This window comes from Pholcus phalangioides, unplaced genomic scaffold (genome assembly GCF_987345545.1).
Source record: "Pholcus phalangioides strain wild (caught in Gottingen) unplaced genomic scaffold, Ppha-v1.0 ptg000013l_1, whole genome shotgun sequence".
NCBI classification, from domain to species: domain Eukaryota; kingdom Metazoa; phylum Arthropoda; class Arachnida; order Araneae; family Pholcidae; genus Pholcus; species Pholcus phalangioides.
In genome coordinates this window covers 21469779-21489135 of record NW_028301606.1, presented here as the reverse complement: position 1 = coordinate 21489135, position 19357 = coordinate 21469779, and the positions used below count along the sequence as shown (strand labels likewise).

General features: G+C 37.2%; 1 protein-coding gene across 3 annotated transcripts in view; it reads right to left on the bottom strand.

The window, feature by feature from the left end:
• The window catches only part of LOC149078755 (protein Wnt-5b-like), a 256727-nt gene that overhangs the window by 3677 nt on the left and 233693 nt on the right, over positions 1–19357 (bottom strand). For all 3 annotated transcript variants that reach the window (XM_089240862.1, XM_089240861.1, XM_089240863.1), the window contains one exon: positions 12992–13284. In XM_089240862.1, coding sequence (XP_089096988.1) covers positions 12992–13284 — 293 coding nt within the window. The remainder of the gene's footprint in view (positions 1–12991; positions 13285–19357) is intronic.

Below are 19357 nucleotides of genomic sequence, written 5' to 3'. Positions count from 1 at the left end.
GTAAGCAGAATAAAAACAAATAATATTTTGTACCGTAATATATTTTTTCTCGTTCTCATGTTGAACACCGGTTTAAAACCAACAACTGACTTTACTAAGAAATTCTAACAGATAGTTTAGTTTTTATTTTATAGATTGCCGAGAGGATCCCATACCTTTTTTTTTTGTGATAGGTATTTTTTTAGTTATTTTTGTGTAGAAGAGAAATGCTCACATTTTCTACAATTTTAGAATCGATATCCCAGACTTTTTAACCCTTTCGGACACATTGCATAAAAAATACATACAAAGTATTTTAACAGTTGGCTGATGCGAAAATATATTTCGGAAAGAGAGGAAGTTCAACTGCCCCTGCGGGGAATCGAACCCACGTCCTTTCACTTTCCGGGTAAACGCCCTGGACTACAGAGGCAACGAATATCTCAATATTTTATTTGGAGCTCGTGTGCACTGAACGGGACTGTACATGGACGGTTGGATCTAACTCGGGCCAAAGCTCACAATTGCTAACAACGCCATTAGATGGCGACTTATCCGAGGATGGTGTCACTCTCCGCTATCTATACAAAAGTTTTTAACAGCTGGCTGATGCGAAGATATTCGTTTTCTCTGTAGTCTAGTGGTCTACTGTGGTCCTCAACCTTTGGAAGCCCGCGGCCCGGTTTCATTTATTTTTGTGAGTGGAAGGCCCGGTCAAACACATGATTAGCGGAACATGAATGGGGGGGGGGGGAGGAAACGGCAGATCAGTCGCTGCCCGGTATGAATGATGCCATCGCCAAGTACCGGGCCGCGGCCCGGTGGTAGAGAAACACTGGTCTAGGGCGTTCACCCGGAAAGTGAAAGGACGTGGGTCGGATTCCCCGCAGGGGCAGTTTTCTCTCTTTCCGAAATAAATCTTTGCATCAGCCAGCTGTTAAAAACCTTTGTATGGATAGCGGAGAGTGACATCATCCTCGGATAAAAAATACATGCCTGGTCAAAATTTTTACACGCCCCAGGCATGTCGGGCAATAGATTTTTCCAGCCCTGGGGTGAGCACCAATCACTTCACGCAACCCAGAGAAAATGCTACGAATCATCAATAAATGACTCCATTCATTAATTTCACTTCTCACATTTCAAAGGGAATCCTATGGCAAAACCACCTAAACGGCGAGTATTTAACCAACAATGATATGATTTTAATAGTGGATTTAGTTTCTTATCCGGTGAACGTGATTCCTTCTCATGTACACACTTCAAAATCAAACAGAAATGAGAAACTTAGAATGATATGCACGAGTACCATTATTATTATTACAGTCTTCGCATATTAAAAAACACACATACTGCATTATCATCACGTTTCTTTCACCCATCTTTTGAGTTATTATTATTTCATGCTTTCATTTTGAAGAGAAAAAGTATTAAAGCAGCACAAAAAAAAAAAAAAAATCATGTGCAATCCTGCAAGTTACGCATTCACGAGCAATTGCTCAACGAGTCAAGGGAGGAAAAGAAATGCTTTTTCGAGCCATTCTTAGAGAGAATTAAAAAATGGGAACGAAATAAAAATGCTGTATGAAAAAGCTTTAATAGCATTCCTACCAACGTGTACATAAATGTATACTGTATACGCGTACGCTTCCCCTTCGAATATTATTATTATTATACCACAGTCGAAGTCATTCCTTAGCCCTCCTCGGTATTTTTTTTCCCCCATCACATGCTACCATAATAAATACTGAGGAGTACCTTTTATATCATTCATTCATTCCTCCTCTTTTTTTTTTACTCTTGCTCTCCTTTTCCAAATGTACAAGTTATAATGCGGGGAGCTTTTGTTACGGGTCTGTGACAAATTAGTTCTTTTTGGGCGTGGGGATGTTGTGTGGCTGCCATTTTCTTGTCTAGTACTCAACTCTCCGCCATAGAGGAAATATCTACCGTAAATACACACACACGTGAGGAAAAGAAATGTACTTGAAATTTATTTTAGAATTCAGGCGTCTGTCTGATTTTAAAATATGTTGCGCTGAACCTGCTGAAGTTGAGAAGGGTTAATGATTTACTAATCCAGAAAAAAAAAAACCAGAAGGAACTGTTGTAACTAATCCAAAAATGCTGTGAAAATTGGCATGGGAATGTAAGGCCATCGTAAATCTCTCACCCGGAATGCTGCTAGAGATTAAAGTTGTTGACGTAAATACAGAAGAGAGTTTCAAAGATATTTTGAGCTATCTTTTTTCAAATGTTTCTGAAATCGTTCTGAAGGTTACAATCGTTTGTACGCTGAATGGCGTTGATGAATAATTTATCAATGATTAACCATAGAAACTGGTTCTGTGTTATCACTAGGACTGGGAATCGATTAAAAATTTTTAACTAAACAGTCAAAAGTGTTAATCAGTTAATAGACTTTTAATGTAATGTAGAAAATCGTAGTTTCTTCTCTTTTCGAAAGCTTATCATGTATAAGAAACGTTACAATATACAGTAATATTAATTTATGGTCAGGGTTATTCAACGGTGTGCAGCGAAAAATTTTGAAAGAAATCGACTAAATTTTTTTCTGAAGAAGTCTGCGACAATGCGGATAAAGTTGAGATAATTTCGCGTATCAAGTATTTATCTGGAAATGAAAATTTTTCCGAGTTATACCGCATCTAAATGAGATAACACAGGTAAGCAACTCAGATGAATCCACGATATTGGTAGTAAATAATATAATTTTTACATTCAGTAAAATTATTTGTAAAGATATTTTACAACCCTACAAATGCTCACAGTGGATTTTCCCATTCTCTAAGGCAGTGGTGCGCAAACTGTGGGTCGCGATCCCACGGGGGGGGGGGGGGGGGGGGGTGTCACGTCAATGAACTAGCGGGGTCGCGAGAGATTCTCCGAAACCTAAAGAATGTCTTTATTTAGCTGAGCTAATTACCATGTATCATAAAATGTATAATTTTAACAATTTATACTTGTACGATAATCAATACTATCGACTCAGTCATGCCAGAATCACGAATGTGCAATGTCCTTACAAAAAAAAAAAAAAAAAAAAAAAAAACAGAACGTGGGATATCACGTTTGAATGTTTACTCTACAAATGTAAAGTGTTTCAATGGGGCATTATTGAAACACGTGTGTTACATTCGCGTTCAGGCACAACTTAGCAAAACAAGGTATTCAAACAGCTGATAAAAAAAAGGAAAATTCGTACATTCGTGCTTCTCGCATGCGGTGAACGGAATCAAGTTAGTACTTTTACTGGGTGACAGAGAGTCCACCCATGGCCTCTTGGAATATTCCAGGAAAGGAACATGAGTGTGGGGGTTATATGGCTTAGGTTGAGAACCGTTGCAAAAGACCAGGTTCGTTTTACAGCAACTGAAACCTCTTTATCTCACTCTCTCATAGCTCTATCTTTTAAACGTTATAAGAATTGAAAGACACGGATATTCAGTCACTAGTCTACATTGGCTTAATCTGGGACGTTCCTCAAAATTCATTATTACGATCGTGAGGAAATTTAAAAAGTTATTGTTACCGTCGATTTAATCATTAGTAAAGTCAACTGAAAGTTACCGAAGATATTTTTGCACGAATGATATTATTGTTTCAACTTTTTTTTTTCAACACAGTCACTAAGCAAAAACAGTATCAGTATGAGAAACACGATATATGACTATAAGCACCTCCGACGGGGAATGAAAGAATTGCAGACCGTATCTTCGAAACTTGAGAAACAAAGCGGAATAACTCCGTTTGCAAATTCATGAAATATTTTGCAATAGGTGCAAATATTAACACCGTTTACGCTTAACTACAGCTCGACAAAACATTTTGAGTATAAAAATCCACTTTTGGGGGATAAAATCAAATTTTTCACAAATCTCAATTACGTTCATCTGGATGAAGTAATTTTCCTGCAAGCACTGTGCAAAAGCAGTGAAGCTTAAATTTACTTTCATTTATTTTCTTTCCAAAAACTATTAAAATGTTGAAAATACTGATATTCATTGTGATTTTTAAGAAAAAAATTCAGGTAGTTAAAGAAATAAAATATAACAATGATTGTTTAAATCATTATTATCATTTTTTGCATGCGATATTTAGTTGCACAGCTCGACATCAGGTCAAAAAAAAAAAAAAATCACGGTGAAATACAATGTGGTAGAATCTTGTCAAGAAACAAGTATGATCATTTTAATTTATACGCAAATGAATGTAGTTAGTTGATTCATCCATTTCATTGATGATTCAAATCGTTTAGTTGAAATTCGTAAAGCCCAGTCTATACTAAATCTCTTGGGCTAACGTCATTTATGAATAATCGTAAAAATAAAAAAAATTTATTCTATTTATAAGATATTATAATTTATATTTTAGACTAACTTCTAGTGTATAAATGAGATATCTTTAAAAGCTATCTTTTAAGGATTTCCTACTGAATATTGGCCACCTAATAACCAAACAGTTTTCTTTGCAGTCTTCGACTTCAAAACATTAGGCACAATATTTTTTCCATACTTTGCTAGACTCTGATAGTTAAAAAATCCCGATATAATTTAGCAAAAGAGGAAAAACACCCTTTCAAATGACTAATAGAATAATTATTTAATGTTCAATAACCTTAATTCTAATCTTTCTGTATATGTACTTGAAAATTCTTCTAAATTAATGAAAAATAATAGCCGCGTATAAATTTAAATTAATATTTCTCTCTCTTCTCTCGTCGATTAATGCATTTTCTTATCGGAAAAAAAAAGACAATCAATGGCCATTCTTTTAAAAATCAATCGAAACAGGCAATAAAACAGGCCATAAAAATATCTTTCCTTAGAAATTATTGGCCTCACATAATATTTTTCAAGTCTTAAGGAGAAAAAGTAAAATGCGAAGCTCGTTCAATGCTGAAAGCGCAATTAATAATCAACAGTCCAATGGATTAATTTTATTTATTTTTCATATTTTTTCGAAAATTTTTCTCACTGAGTTGGTTGCAGGGGGGAAGGATCTGAAGTGAGCCGTAAAAGAAAATCAAGCGAATAAGCAATTAAGATTCTTAAAATGAAAATTAAAACTTCAGTGACATCGTCACTACGAAGCCATTTGTCAAATACCTTCTCCTCCCGCTTTTTTTTTTCTCCTCCTGTTTCGAGAAAGACATTTTAGAAATTTTGTTGGCAAAAGAGAGCGAAACTGATTATTATTAAACGTTGAACTGAATTCCCTCGTGTTTGAAGAAGGGGAGTAAGTACACTGAGGTGATTTACTTGGAAATTTAAAAAAAAAAAACGAGCAGAATCTATACCTGTTTCGTATGACAACTAAAAGATATCTACTCTGCAATGATAACACATATTTCGCTCATGTGAAGTTTGTGTTGTCCAATTTTTTTTAATGAACGATTGATTATGAATGAGCAAAACTTTCTTCAAAGTTTTAAAATCGAATTCCCTTGAAAATATAGTCTTGAATAAATCATTGGGAGAAGAAAAAGGTAATAGATTATGTCCTAAGAGAATGCAGATTTCCTGTTGGACATTCTTATTTCCATTTTGAAAGTTTAGAAGCGTTTACGGATTTGTTTGTCACGTGAATTGCATTTATTGTTATCATCTTTTTCGTCTTAATAGGTATCATTGCTCTAAAGCAGTGTTATTCAATCTTTTTACTGCTGCAGACCAGTGGAAGTAATTGAACAATTTCGCGGACCGTCGGAAATGGGAATAATAGTTCGCGGACCGGCAAAAAAATAATTAAAGTGGATAAATAATTAGCGAACAGCTAAAAACAAATAAATAGGAGAAAAATAATTTGCGGACAAGCACAAATGAGAAATAAATGGTATAAATAATTTTCGAACAGAGGCAGTAAAGGAATTGAAGAAATCATTTGCGGACAGGCAAAAATTAAATAAATAAACCAGGAAACAGCAGAGAAAAGATACATATTATCTTAATCCAATTCAGTTTGCAAGATAACATCATAGTCATTGTACCCTACCAGTATCTCGGCACTTATCGATAGTTGCGTAAACAGGATTATTTTCCTTAGTATGGGCAGTATGGGGGGGGGGGGGTTGTAACTTCTTTTTTCTTCTCAGGGAGGAGGGGTACGCTTTTACGTTTTTTACTGCAAAAATACACCACAATCTAATACTAGTAATCCTCCCTTGCGCACGCCTATGCTTGCCGGTTAAACTCGTTACCGAACTCATGACGGGAACCGCGATCGGCGAGTATCGGGCAAATTTTCTCATTTGCATAAAAAATGTCGACAAGACCCTAAAAAAATAGGGTTTTTTTGTAATTAAAGCATGAAAATATGGTCAGATAGTGATCGCAGAAACTGTGACAGGTTTAGAATTTAACGTGAGTTCCGAGGTATGACTGTACTTAATATCGAATCTAGTACTTACAGCTACTAGTTGCTGTAAGTAATCGTTTCTCCATACTGGGAATGCGATTTTAAAAAATAATAAAATTATATACGGGGTGATTATGAAAAAACTATCCCGACATATGGGCCCCTAACTATCATACCATTCACAGAAACTGAATGAAATTTTGGCATAAGGTATTTTGATGTATGCGCTCAAGAATGATATGGAAAACAACAGTGTCACTCTAACAGTTACGGTTACAGTGAGAAAATTTCGAAAATATCAAATGGCAACACCAAGTTTTTTGTATTGGAATGCGATCTCCATACTGAAAAACACTAAATAGCGTTGGAATGGCACCTGTAGCACGAAAATCCCCGGAGCTAGGCAAGGAAAAAGTAAAAAGGACTTTGCCGTGCACCAGAGCATTAATGTTCGTTTCATTCGTCACACCGTTTCTTCGGCTGAGATCCCAGCCTCATTAGTCCTCCACAAGGTCATGTGGAAAATTTGTGAAACACAATAAAATGCTTTATTTTATGCTGCTTCTCTGTCCTTATTGGTTGTCCTCACTTTCAGCCTATCTACCGCCGGTGATTTCCATGCTACAGTTGCCGTTCGAACGCTATTTAGGGTTTTTCACAATGGAGATCACATTCCAATACACAAAACTTATTGTTTTTTGTATTGTATTTTGAAATTTTCTCACTGTAACCGTAACTGTTAGAGTGACACTGTTGTTTTCCATATCATTCTTGAGCGCATACATCAAAATACCTTATGCCAAAATTTCATTCAATTTCTGTGAATGGTATGATAGTTAGGGGCCCATATGTCGGGATAGTTTTTTTATAATCACCCTGTATATTGCCTGACTGTCTAGTAACACTAATTAAAATAATATTTTTTGCTGATACTTTCCTGATCTCAATGTCATAGAAAAATCATTAACTGGCTTTTTAGCAAGGATGTGATGATACTAACTGCAAACGAGATCCTAACGATTCATACTAACTCATTTTATGCCGTAAAGGCATAAGAAATTAGCAGACATGGAAGTCACGACAAAATTAACTCAAGTGTCGTGAGAGTTTTCACCCAATAATTTGTATGTGGTTATATATATATATATGGAATCAAAAAACATTCTTCTGAGAAAACGAGTTCTTTCGTATTATATCACTTCTTATTCACATTCGGACGGACCCGAATGTGTCATGGCGACTATTATTCAGAAACCTGCTGCAGTTGTGTGAGGTAAAGAATATCAAAATCGTGAATGAGTAAAATATAGGAAAAAAAAAAAGAAGAAAAGTTCTCATGAAAATAATAAATAAATAAAATGAAGAAATCCGTGTTAAATATTGGATTCTTACGCCTGATGGTTGTCAAACGCAAACTAAGCCAGACCGAGTTATGATCCCAATCTGATAATTTACACGGCTTCGTATCCGCTCTCTCTTCTTATTTTATCTCATATATCTCTCTCTTGCTCTTCTTCTTTATCTCTTCGTGGAAAGAAAGGACACGTTGTGGAATTTTCGAAGCATGGAAAAGCCTTTAACTAAAAGTGGGAAGTTGCGAGGCAACAACAGCTATAAGGCGTGATTCATAATGGAGACAGAACGGTGACCAATGGGAGGGAAATCAATGTGGCTCGTGTATGTCTGAGCTTTGAAAAATACCGAAGGACCAGATATAAAAAATTAGTTCTTATAATAATCACTTTTAGCTCAAATATAGGTGTCATAATTACCCGTTACTCATTATACATCAAAATTATTTTCGAGTACATATTTGATTTTCTAAATTAGCCGTTGGGTAGCTGTTTGCCCCTTTTATTACTACGTAAAATAGTTTAAGAAAAGTACTAATGTAGTTGTGAACAATAACCGACTGCTTAAGGGCATCCCAACATAGGGTTTCTCAAACTCTGGTTCATGGCGATAGAACAGGTGGTTCTTAAAGCCGAGAGGTACCCAGGTCACATAACTATACGGCAATATCGGCTCATTGCCCTAACAGGTATGGGTACTTCTATGGGTTTATTTATATCTAAATTAAAAAACGATGAAAAACATAAAACATAAAATTTAAAATAATAATCTCAATCATAGTTGAAGATTATCATTAGTCATTGTGCTATGGCAGGTAATCTGCATTCATACTTGATAGTTCAGGTCTGATTCAATGCAAAATTATTCGTGTTGCAACTGATATCAGAGTTGCAATTATCCCCTTGAGAGTTAATTTATTTATTCGTTTACGTACACATTTGTGAATGGCAGGTTCAGCGCTTACATCACAAAGAAAATGCAAAGGTGTGGAAAAAAGAGAAAGAACAAATAAATAACAGCAAAAATATAAAATACGCAAGTGAATGTGTGCGAATGAAAGAATCAAGAAAATTGGAAAATTTGACAAACTACACTGGTAAAACCAAATAATAATAACAACAATAAAACATGTCTTTTAAAACTATACATTAAAATTATGTTTATAAAACAAAAGTTACGCGACACAGTACTATGATAAGTTATAATTACAAACACAATAAAAGCTGGTTTGGAAATGGTTTTGAGCTTTCATATACTTTATTGTAAGCATATTTCATCGATAAAAATGCGAGAAATTGTGATTATAAATACGGGACATCGCTGATTTTATCCAAAGAAATTTATTTTTGAAAAAAAGTGCTAATTTCTGCTAAAACCGCCGAAGAGTGGGGAAATGAAAGATTATTACTACTTATAAAACTGCACATGCACCTCGTATAAATGTCTCCGCGGAATTTTTAACAAATCGGTACATGCTGGAATAAGTGTGTTCTGAGTGCATGTGTGGGCCCTGACGTATTTATATTGTCAGAGTTGCTTTTGTTTCGTGTTTAGTTGCTGCTGCTACCTGTTTTCTATACAGTGAAGTAGAGATGGCGAATGCTTGAATTTTCATTTCCATTATGAAGATCTACCTCCTCTCTTCGAAGAGACTTTTTTAAGTGAGAGAGCGGCTCGCATTCGTGCGTTGAAGCTGGAAAACCGTAGAAAACCAATTTCAGCCGTCCACTACCGTGCCGCCAACGGGGTCAAAAAAAAATGAACGCTAAGAATTTTTGTAACTATCCAATGTCAAAAAATATCATTATCTCGTCAATTGCTACAAAAATATTCTCACGATTTTTTCTTTATTGCTATGTATCTCTAAAAAAAAATGCAGCAAAAACTGGCTACAACGATGCTCGATATAACGATAAATTATCTAGTCCTCTAAAACGATATTTTTCCTTGGTCCTCAAAATATCGTTATATCGAGGTTTCACTCTAATGAAACTATTAATAATAATCCTCCAAATATTTATGGTCTTGATTAATTCAATGGATGGTGGTGACAAATGCGAGAACTGGTAAAAAAGCTCAAGAGAAAGATAATCGTTCAAAATCTATCACATGTGTGATAAAAAAATTTTATTTTTTATTTTACTGCGTTGGAAAACGTCTCTCACATTAACGACACTTGACGGAGGTATTGGGTGGCGACGGCGGACACGTAATGTATGAGTACATATGTGCCGCCAAGATGTTTGCTGAAAGCTCAAGTATAGTGTACGGAATGTGCCGGAAAAGAAGTACAAGAGACCCGAACAACAACAAAAAATGTTGTTAAAAAAAAAAACTTTAAAGAGAAGAGAGAGAGAGGAAAGTTTGATGGCATCATCTGTCGTCTATTATTCTCTGAGCCCGGGCCAGTGAAAGGGACGAGGGCTCGAACAAGGAGTAGGGACCTCGCTGTATATAGACAAGGGACTACACAATCCCCCCGTTCCTTTTCGTCTATTGTGCGGGAGGCCAGCCTACAATCATAAATCAAGTACTTTTTGGGGAGAGGGAAAGGTACGAAATTGTTCGCATGGTTGCACCATCCTCCCCCCCCCCCATTCCTTTTCAGAGATTCAGCAGGAACCAGGGTAATTTGGTGCAAAATAAGGATTCGGGGATGGAGGGAAGTAGAGAGAGAGAGGGGTAATAAAAGGTGTACTACAAGTACCATAGAGATCAAGTACCGAAGTGGGGAGTCCTGCCGAGTAGAGAGCGAGATGTGTTTGCAGGTAAATCGGAAGTGGAACCAACCCTCTGTTGTGCATGCATGTAGTAGGTTGTCGACTTGTTCCATTTATACTTAAGGAGGAATGGACAGCAAAAATTCTGAGTTTATATATTATACACGGAAGAAGTAATAGAGTGTTGGGAAAAATATTTATTCGTCGAGAATATTCACAGTGTTTATCTGAAAAAATGGAGGCGTGGTCTTGTGAACGAAATATTTGGTGGTTATCAAGGTATAGGAGAAAATATCATTATATATATGCACGAAAATGTTTCTTGATGTTTTCTTGCACACTGAGTTGCCACTTTATTATGATCACCTGACAGTTTTAAGCAAATGAGCTATAGTGTCACACTGTTCTGTAATGTCGGACACGTAAGAATAATGTTTGAACTCACACTTTAAATTGCGAATTCGGTCACGAATGTTTTTAAGGGACCTACCAAAAATTGGAAAAGAAAAAAAAAATGTTCATGATCAACCCTGCATCATATAAGCATCTGTGGACACCAGTTGAATGTCGCGAAAATTCAGAAAGTTGTCGGCGATAGAGTGAGCTGTAATTCAAGTTACCTGCTGGAAGTAGATGGATGAAAGGGATTTTTTTTCCACTTATCTCATCCAGCTACTTTCAGCAGGTAACTTTAAATTACAGCTTACTGTATCACCGAGAGCTTTCTTAATTTTCACATTCAATTGTGGAATTTTTATATAAGTTGCACTGTGTACAACGATACCTTGCTATAATTATACTCGATGTAACGATAAACTCCTCTACAATTATTTTTTTTTAATTTTGTTTGGAATTCACTTTAGTATAATGTTAAATTTCGCTCGATAGAACGATATCCTTCGCTACTATAAATTTCTGTATAACGATATTTTTTGAGGAGATTTCAACCGCTATAACGATGTATTATATATTTCGAGCAAAATCACATTCAATATATTTTTTAATTCCTCACCGCAGTGTTTGTTCTTTCGAAGGAAGGTTAATAGCATCGGTATTTTGCACTATCTATCCTCCGAAAGTGCTAAAGAAGTTGTGGTGAAGCTACTTCGAGTGTATACAACCAACTAAATCTTATTCATTAAATATTCAACCAGAATTTTTTGACGCAAACAAGTACTTAAAATGCATTTTAAATGGGTACTGACAACGCGAATTCAGGATAAATGCCAACGAAAGCATAAATTTGGCTGCGCCTGATGATAATGCTATCCAGGGCCGCAACTAGGGGGCGCGGGGAGCAAATTTCATTCTCAAACCTCTTCTTCAACATTACAAGGGTGCACCAAAATTCGCACTTGCCCCGGGTAGCCAAGCATCTAATTGCGACCCTGTGTGATTGCTACCTTTTGATATAACGATAACCCCCTTCCCTCCTCCTTTACAACGATATTTTTTTTGATTCACAGATTATCGTGACATCGAGATTTCACACATACACGGAAGCAATAGAGCGTTCCGAAAAAAAAAAATTATTCGTTGAGAATATTAGGTATTTGTGTGAAAAACCTGGAGACGGTTTTGAGGGAAATATTTGATGGTTATATGTATATGTGAGAGAAAATATTGTCATGCAAGGGAATGTTTTCTGATATAACAGTTGAGCAACGAATAATTTCACCCGTTCAGAGATTGCTGCAGCTGCAACCATGACGTGTACAGATATTTTTTCTGGATTTTTATGTTTATTTTGCAGCACTGCTAATGTCTCCTGTATCATATTTTTGAACTGCACATGTTAGTCACTAGGTTACCTTACCCCCCCCCCCATTGTACCCCATGCTAAGGGGGTTCCCATGACACGTACAGTTACTTTTGTTCTGGCCGGTTCTCCGGTTCTGCCGGAAATGATTCTGGCACTACCATGCACTCCGGGGAAGTGAAACTGAGTCTGGTTGTGCTCGGTTCAATCTGTAATTTGTAGCTGTAACCAACAGTCGGGATTAATACCGAAATATTTTTACATGTACTACTTCCTTCACAAAGACACTTCTCAAAAACTCAAAAACCCCCACGAAAGAAGGTGCTTTTAGAGTTAATGATAAAAATCGTATGTGGTGAAAGTTCTGTATGTGGTTGATCTATTTTTCAAACTTGGGTCATTAGATTTTGACAAATTGCAACTACAACTACTTCTACTTACCTGAACATGAATCTCGTAAACATTCCTCTGAGGAATTTCGAACGATTCGCTGCGTACCGAATGTTTCCTGCAGAATAACACTATAATCTTGGCTTCAGGGGTAAGAATCCCCCCCCCCCGACTTTGCATAAGCCAATGATTGTGTTCATCTTTTGAATGCCGCGTACACAAACTCTGTTCAAAAAATAAAATTTAGCTGTTGGCTCAAGTCGGAAAATGCTCTGAAAAAGGTCACCTTAGTTTACGTCCACCTCCCATACGATTTTTCAAGCAATTAAGAATTTTTTCTTCTGACCAACAATATTCGCTGGATCATGTTACACTACACACATATAAATAATGATATACATCGAGTGCTCACCCTTCTTCCAGCTTCGTTGTTGTGCAGGTTCATGAGCTTTCGGCCTTGCTCTCTGCTTCCTCGCTGATAGTTCATTTCACGTTCCCTGACGTCGACGAAGCCCTCCGTGAAACGGTATCCATATTCGATGTTGTCACCGCATCCGCCCCAGATCCAGTCGTGGTGTAGGTTTTTAGGCCTCATCGCCCGACTGCAACCACAGTTCGACAACTGGCCGTCCCGGCACGCTCTGGCGATCGTGTGAACCACGCCGGCAGCAGCTATCGAGTGGGCGAAAGCTGCTTCCCTGCTCCCTAAAAGAAAATTAACAATAATTCGCTGATAACAGAAATAAACTCTCGTAAACGCGGTCTCCATCTTTAAAAATATTCAAATTAAGTTCTGGTAACTTTTTCCATATCAACAGGAAGAAGCGGATTTTAGTCAATTGAAGCCCCGGGTGCAAGAGAAAATATTGGGCCCCTTAAATTAGAAAAAATGTAACGTTTGGGTTTTTTGGGACCCTTAAGAAGTCGGGACCACGGGCACTCACCCGGTGCGACCGCCGTTAAATCCACCTCTGTCAATAGGCTATGTTATATAATGAATATATCTTAATACTAAATAATTTTTTTAACTTAATCTAATTAAAAAAAATCATTTTGGGCCAATGTTACCCTTGTATGCTCTTAACTTTCGCCCACTTCACGTTTTCCCATCTTAAAGCATTAAATGAAGATCTAGACCAGTGATTCCAACGAGGCGTTAATGACCCCTGGGAGGGGGGAGATGAAATGCTCCAGGGGGGCGGTTGAAGCTTCGGTTATGACATAGGATCCTATGGGTTAGATTGCGTTGGGGGGCGATGGGAGAAAAACTTTTTGAAGAACGGGGTGATGGGACAAAAAGGATGGAAGACTGTGATTTAATTCCAGACCATAGTTTCCCAAACTCTTTGTTCCATCGCCCCCTCCACCAGAATTCTTTTTTTCTCTCATCGGCCCCAACTCAAGTGAACCCATAGGATCCTATGTTAAATCCGTGGTCTCTATTGCCCACTTTGGGAAACACTGATCTAAACTCTAGAGGGTATTTTTTGAATTTGGGTTCGTAATAAAACTTTAAAACAAAACTTATATTTCAACTTGTATTGATAAAATAAAAATAACCACATGTTTCTTAACTTTTACTTAAGAGGTACGTCTTACAAAATTCTGCCTCGCCACTTAAAACCTTGGTAACACCTAGTTTGCTAGAAGTTGGATTTTTCAATTTGATTTTAATGATACTATGAGGTATTTTAAATTTAACTGCAGCTTGCCTTTGATTTATTTCAACAGATCTAACTGCATCTAAACAATTTTGAAGATGGTCATTGCTGTAGCCTGCCTTACGCTTGTGGTTCCCAACTTCATCTCGCCACAGACATACTATCCACTTCATATTCACAACGATACAATCATTACACTTTACTCATAGTTTGAAACATTGATAGCAGATGGAAGCACTATTACAAGCATTACACAGAAATTAACGTTAGGTTCACGGCATATACACGCACGTTTTCCATCGTGGTCCAGATCTTCTTCAACCACCTGCTATCTCTTCATTGAGACAGAGTGGCGGGCCATGATCTGGTTGGGAGGAGGCTACCGTTTGCATTTATACGCCATCTTTCCAGTGTTTGGAAACGAAAACTTGAATTAGGATAGTATTTGCGAAATAAACATAATTATGTTTATAAATGTTATAAATTTTGAATACTTCGATCATATCTCCTCGACACCTGCGTTCTTCCAATCTGAACATATTCAAGAAATCAAGTCTTTCTTCATAGCTCAAGCCTTGTGTGCCAACAAGAACACACGCGGCTCTTCTCTGCACCTGCTCAACCCAGTCTATGTCCCTCTGTAGGTATATGATCCCCAAAACCTTGCGGCATACTCCAGTGTCGACGAACTCAGCCTCGGAAAAGCGGAAGAATGACTTTACGAGGACTCGGAGAGGCCTTTTTTCAGAATGATACATGCCGGAATGTGTGTTCTGATTGTGTGTGATGGCCCTCCCTAACGTGTTTATATTGTCAGAATTGGGTTTGTTTCGTGTTCTTTACGGGTACTGCCATCTATCTTTCTTATTTTGAAGTAAAGATGGTAAATGCTTGAATTATCGTACAAGCAACAGAGACTGCAAACTCTTAAAGAGATCAATACACACCAGATTTAAAAGTATGAACCATCATGGCTCGGAAACTCCAATTTGATACAAAAAGAATGTAAAAACCTAGCATCAGAGATAGACGTAAATAAAGAATGAGAGAGAGAGGGAGAGAAATGAATAAAATTTGTTGATATTTAGATCTAAGGGGGATCAAGAGATTCCAGTTTTTTCACATTCGAGCAGTGCCGTCTTCAGGCATAGGTCCGGCCCATCCGGGCACGGCCCTCCAGAACAGAGCGGCATAAAAAAAAAATGAAATGTGGTTGTAATTTACCAGGTAGGGCATCACAGAAGCCATTTGTTCAGGGGCCCATGATGCTCTTAAGACAGCCCTGAATTCGAGACCAATACTGAGTGTTCCGCAATGTTAAAACCACAATATTTTGTAAAATCCCAACGCCTGTTTTGCTCTTCAAGACAATCGATGAATTCGGCGATATATTTGTACAAAAATAGAAAAAAAAAAGAAAAAGTTTTTATTCTCTCTCTCTCTCTTTCCGATCGGAACAACTGTGCGTAATGAAGCAGAAAGAGATTCTTCACAGACCATGATCATGCTACTGAGCAACGAAATCAATCGTAAAAAATGAGCAAATCGTAAAACTTCTATTGCTCTTGATGTGACTCACCGCTCTTTAAATGACTCAACGTTCGGAGACATAAAAGCTGTAAAACATATATATTTCTTTTACACAGTATAGGCTATGTTGATAGTCACATTGGTTTTTATGCTGGGGAAAAAAATATTCAGTTTCTAGAGCGGCGGAAATAGAAAAAGTTTAGAGTTTAAACACAAAACGAAAACACATAATCGAAAGTTTTGTGTAAAGCAATTACGTTGCGCAAACGGTCTTACTGGCCATGATAACCATATTATATTTTTGAAATACTGTGAATTTTTGAGTTTCATTCTATAAGAAATTAACTATATTAATTCATCAATTTTATTAGAAATAAAATTATTTTTAAGAGTAATAAATGTATCTTAACCTTGGAATAATACCGTACTTTAGTAGGCTCACTATCATGGGTGAAAATTCGACCCCTAAAATTTTTATTCACATTTCAACTTTGAATTTATTTCATATATTTATTCAGATGGTATCTCTACATGTTCAGAAAATTAGAGTGAAGGTATATAGAATAAAGGAAATAAAAACATGATGTGTCTGATTGTCAGATTATATAATAACAGTATTTGGAAAAAAAGAGGTGCTTTTTTTGATTCAAATGCAAATTGTGCAATTATTAAAGCACACAAACCAAAGACAAAAAACGTTTTATACTAGAGATATCTCTATTTACAATTGGAGTAGGCCTACATGATTTTTTTTGCATATGATTACGTCATACAAATTCTTCACCCTCCACATATTTGACACTATTTTTTGTCATGTTTTTAACACATGACAAAACCTTCCGTGTCTTGATATGCGTTCTATTCTTGCTAGTTCAATCGGTCAAAGGAGTTGTATTGAGCCTTCAGGCCTACATGATATCAAAAATTGTTTTCTTAATAGTTTTTTTACTCATTTTGCGGCTCATATAATTTGCATATCAGTACGTATGACTGGTTTTCTCTTTCTGCAGAAAAATAATTTTGTAATAAATGAGGGTATAACGGTTTTCCGAATTCAACGCTGTTTTTTCTTAAATTTCCTCCGTTTTTCGAGTTCGAATATCTCTGTGAATATTACACTTAGAAACATGGAGTTTTTTTGTTGGCATCAGAAGAGACAGGGCAACAACTTTCCAATTGGAGGTTAGAGCACAGGGGGACCATAGAAAACTTCAGATTTTTTAGTTTGTTACACACTGTATTTTCACTCTGAAAACTGGTACGGGGTAATTTTTGAACTCCTGTTGAGCATTTCTTAAATTGAAATCATACCTCTAAATTGGACTTTTGATGAGATAAAGGCCGCGCTAGCACTTTCCGGACACCCTGTATATTGAGTATATGTTCTCCCGACCCGGATGAAGTTGAAATGACGGACCATTCTGGCACCTACATATTGTGATGTTGACGTTAGTGGAAAAAGCATTGGTGAAGTTTTTCCCTTGCCACGAATCGCTGGTTGAAGTTTTTACGAATGTATCGGAGACACATAAGGGATTGAAGGAAGGTTCACGTGCAAGGTTCTGTGAATATTCTCAAGCAGCGTCCTCTATCGACACAAATTTGAACTTACTTTTTTTTGAGAGATATAGATGGCTTTTTTCTCAGCCAGAGATATCAAGGAAACAGTAATTTTCCGGATATTATGCTGAGGTGAGCTCGGAAAGAAAAGTCATCACGTCTCCGCCGGGACTCGAACCCAGGCCCTCTTGCATACCGGGCAAGCATGCTACCATCTACACCACTGGAGACACATGAATCTGCCTTCCTAATTTCACGCACTGTGTCGTGAGGCGCTGAAGTAGAGGCATTAGTAGCCTCTCTTAACTTCAGGAAATGGCCCCCGGGTGGGACGGTTTAGAGAGATATAGATGGCTTTTTTCTCAGCCAGAGATATCAAGGAAACAGTAATTTTCCGGATATTATGCTGAGGTGAGCTCGGAAAGAAAAGTCATCACGTCTCCGCCGGGACTCGAACCTAGGCCCTCTTGCATACCGGGCAAGCATGCTACCATCTACACCACTGGAGACACATGAATCTGCCTTCCTAATTTCACGCACTGTGTCGTGAGGCGCTGAAGTACTTGTACTTCACTGAAGTACTTGTACTGGTTACTTTTTTTTACCAAATAAAAAAAATCCTTCGTGAGAATAACTTTTTCGTTGCATAATCACAAATCGCATCAAAATATACAGAGTCCTTGAACTTTTACGAATTTTTCAATTATTTACGAATTTATGGGGCAATGCACTTTCCTTTGTTGTTAAAATGGGACAAATTGGCTCCATGTTTTTTTTTTGAAAGAGGGAGTTTGGCACAAACCAAAAGCCAGTGGCCCACACTGGCTTTGAAAGCCATTGTTGAGGCCCAAGAAACATCGTTGCACGATAGTTTCTGTCCAGATCTGACAAACTTTTAAAGCAGGTTATCGTTCGTGTCGGGTCCTATTGGTATGTATACAAAATTTGGCGACGATTCGTCTGAAATTGTAGATTCATAAAAAGAACATACGCGTAGACACACACTCACGAACAGACAGACACAAAATACATAAAATATAGAAAATCAATTCTGCATGTATAGATATGTATGCGAAATCAATTTTGCATGTATATATATGTAAGCAAAATCGTGACCCCGGCCGAAGCGATTTTCGTTTGTTAAACCTATCGCGTAACTTCGGGGACTGATACTGTACTCAACACGCACGTTTCAGTTAACATCACTCAAAATCAAAGAATTTCGCCAGGTATGGAGATGAAATTTTTGGCATTTGCATGTAGAAGTCCTAAAACTGGAGCGATATAACCTCGTTTTACGGTACTCTGAAATAAGACTAAATATCTGGTTTCGATCATTTCCGATTTTAACCCTTTAATTGGCAAGAACTTAATTATACAGAGGAAATTTTTTCAACCAATCAAAACAATAGTCATTGCTTGGTTTGTCAGCAAATATGGAAGAAGCTTACTTTTGAGCCATCTGCTGGCTATTTCAAAAACTTCTTAAATTGAACAGCTCACAACTCAAAATTTAATTTTTAGGAGTTTCTAAGAAGCAATCAATGCCAAAACGATCTCAAAATATAAAATGTCTCTACTTGAGAAATTATAAGAAACTCATGTTGTGTGCTTGAGAGCAACAAGGTCGAATAAAGGTTTCAAATGCTGTAATTGAAGTTGTAACGGCAATATTGTCAATTCTTTCCAGCTTAGGTTTTTCTGAATCTGAATCGCAAAGTTGAAAGCACCCGCGGAGTATCGATGAGATTAACTCACTGGGTAAGGCACTTACACACGCACACACACGTTTCTTATGCATATCATCTGCTCTGCCAAGGATGGGGGGAAAAAGTGGAAAATTCTTCTTCTTTTCAGAATACATCAAAATGTGGGATGAGGGGGCTTGGAAATGAGAGAGAGAGCGAGAGAGTATAAGAAAAGCGGTATTTTAGAGGAGATCATCATCTATCAAATATGATGTTCACAGTGGGGGGAGTGAGAAAAGGTTAACGCTCAGGGCGTCATTAGCGGTCATTAGATGTCGC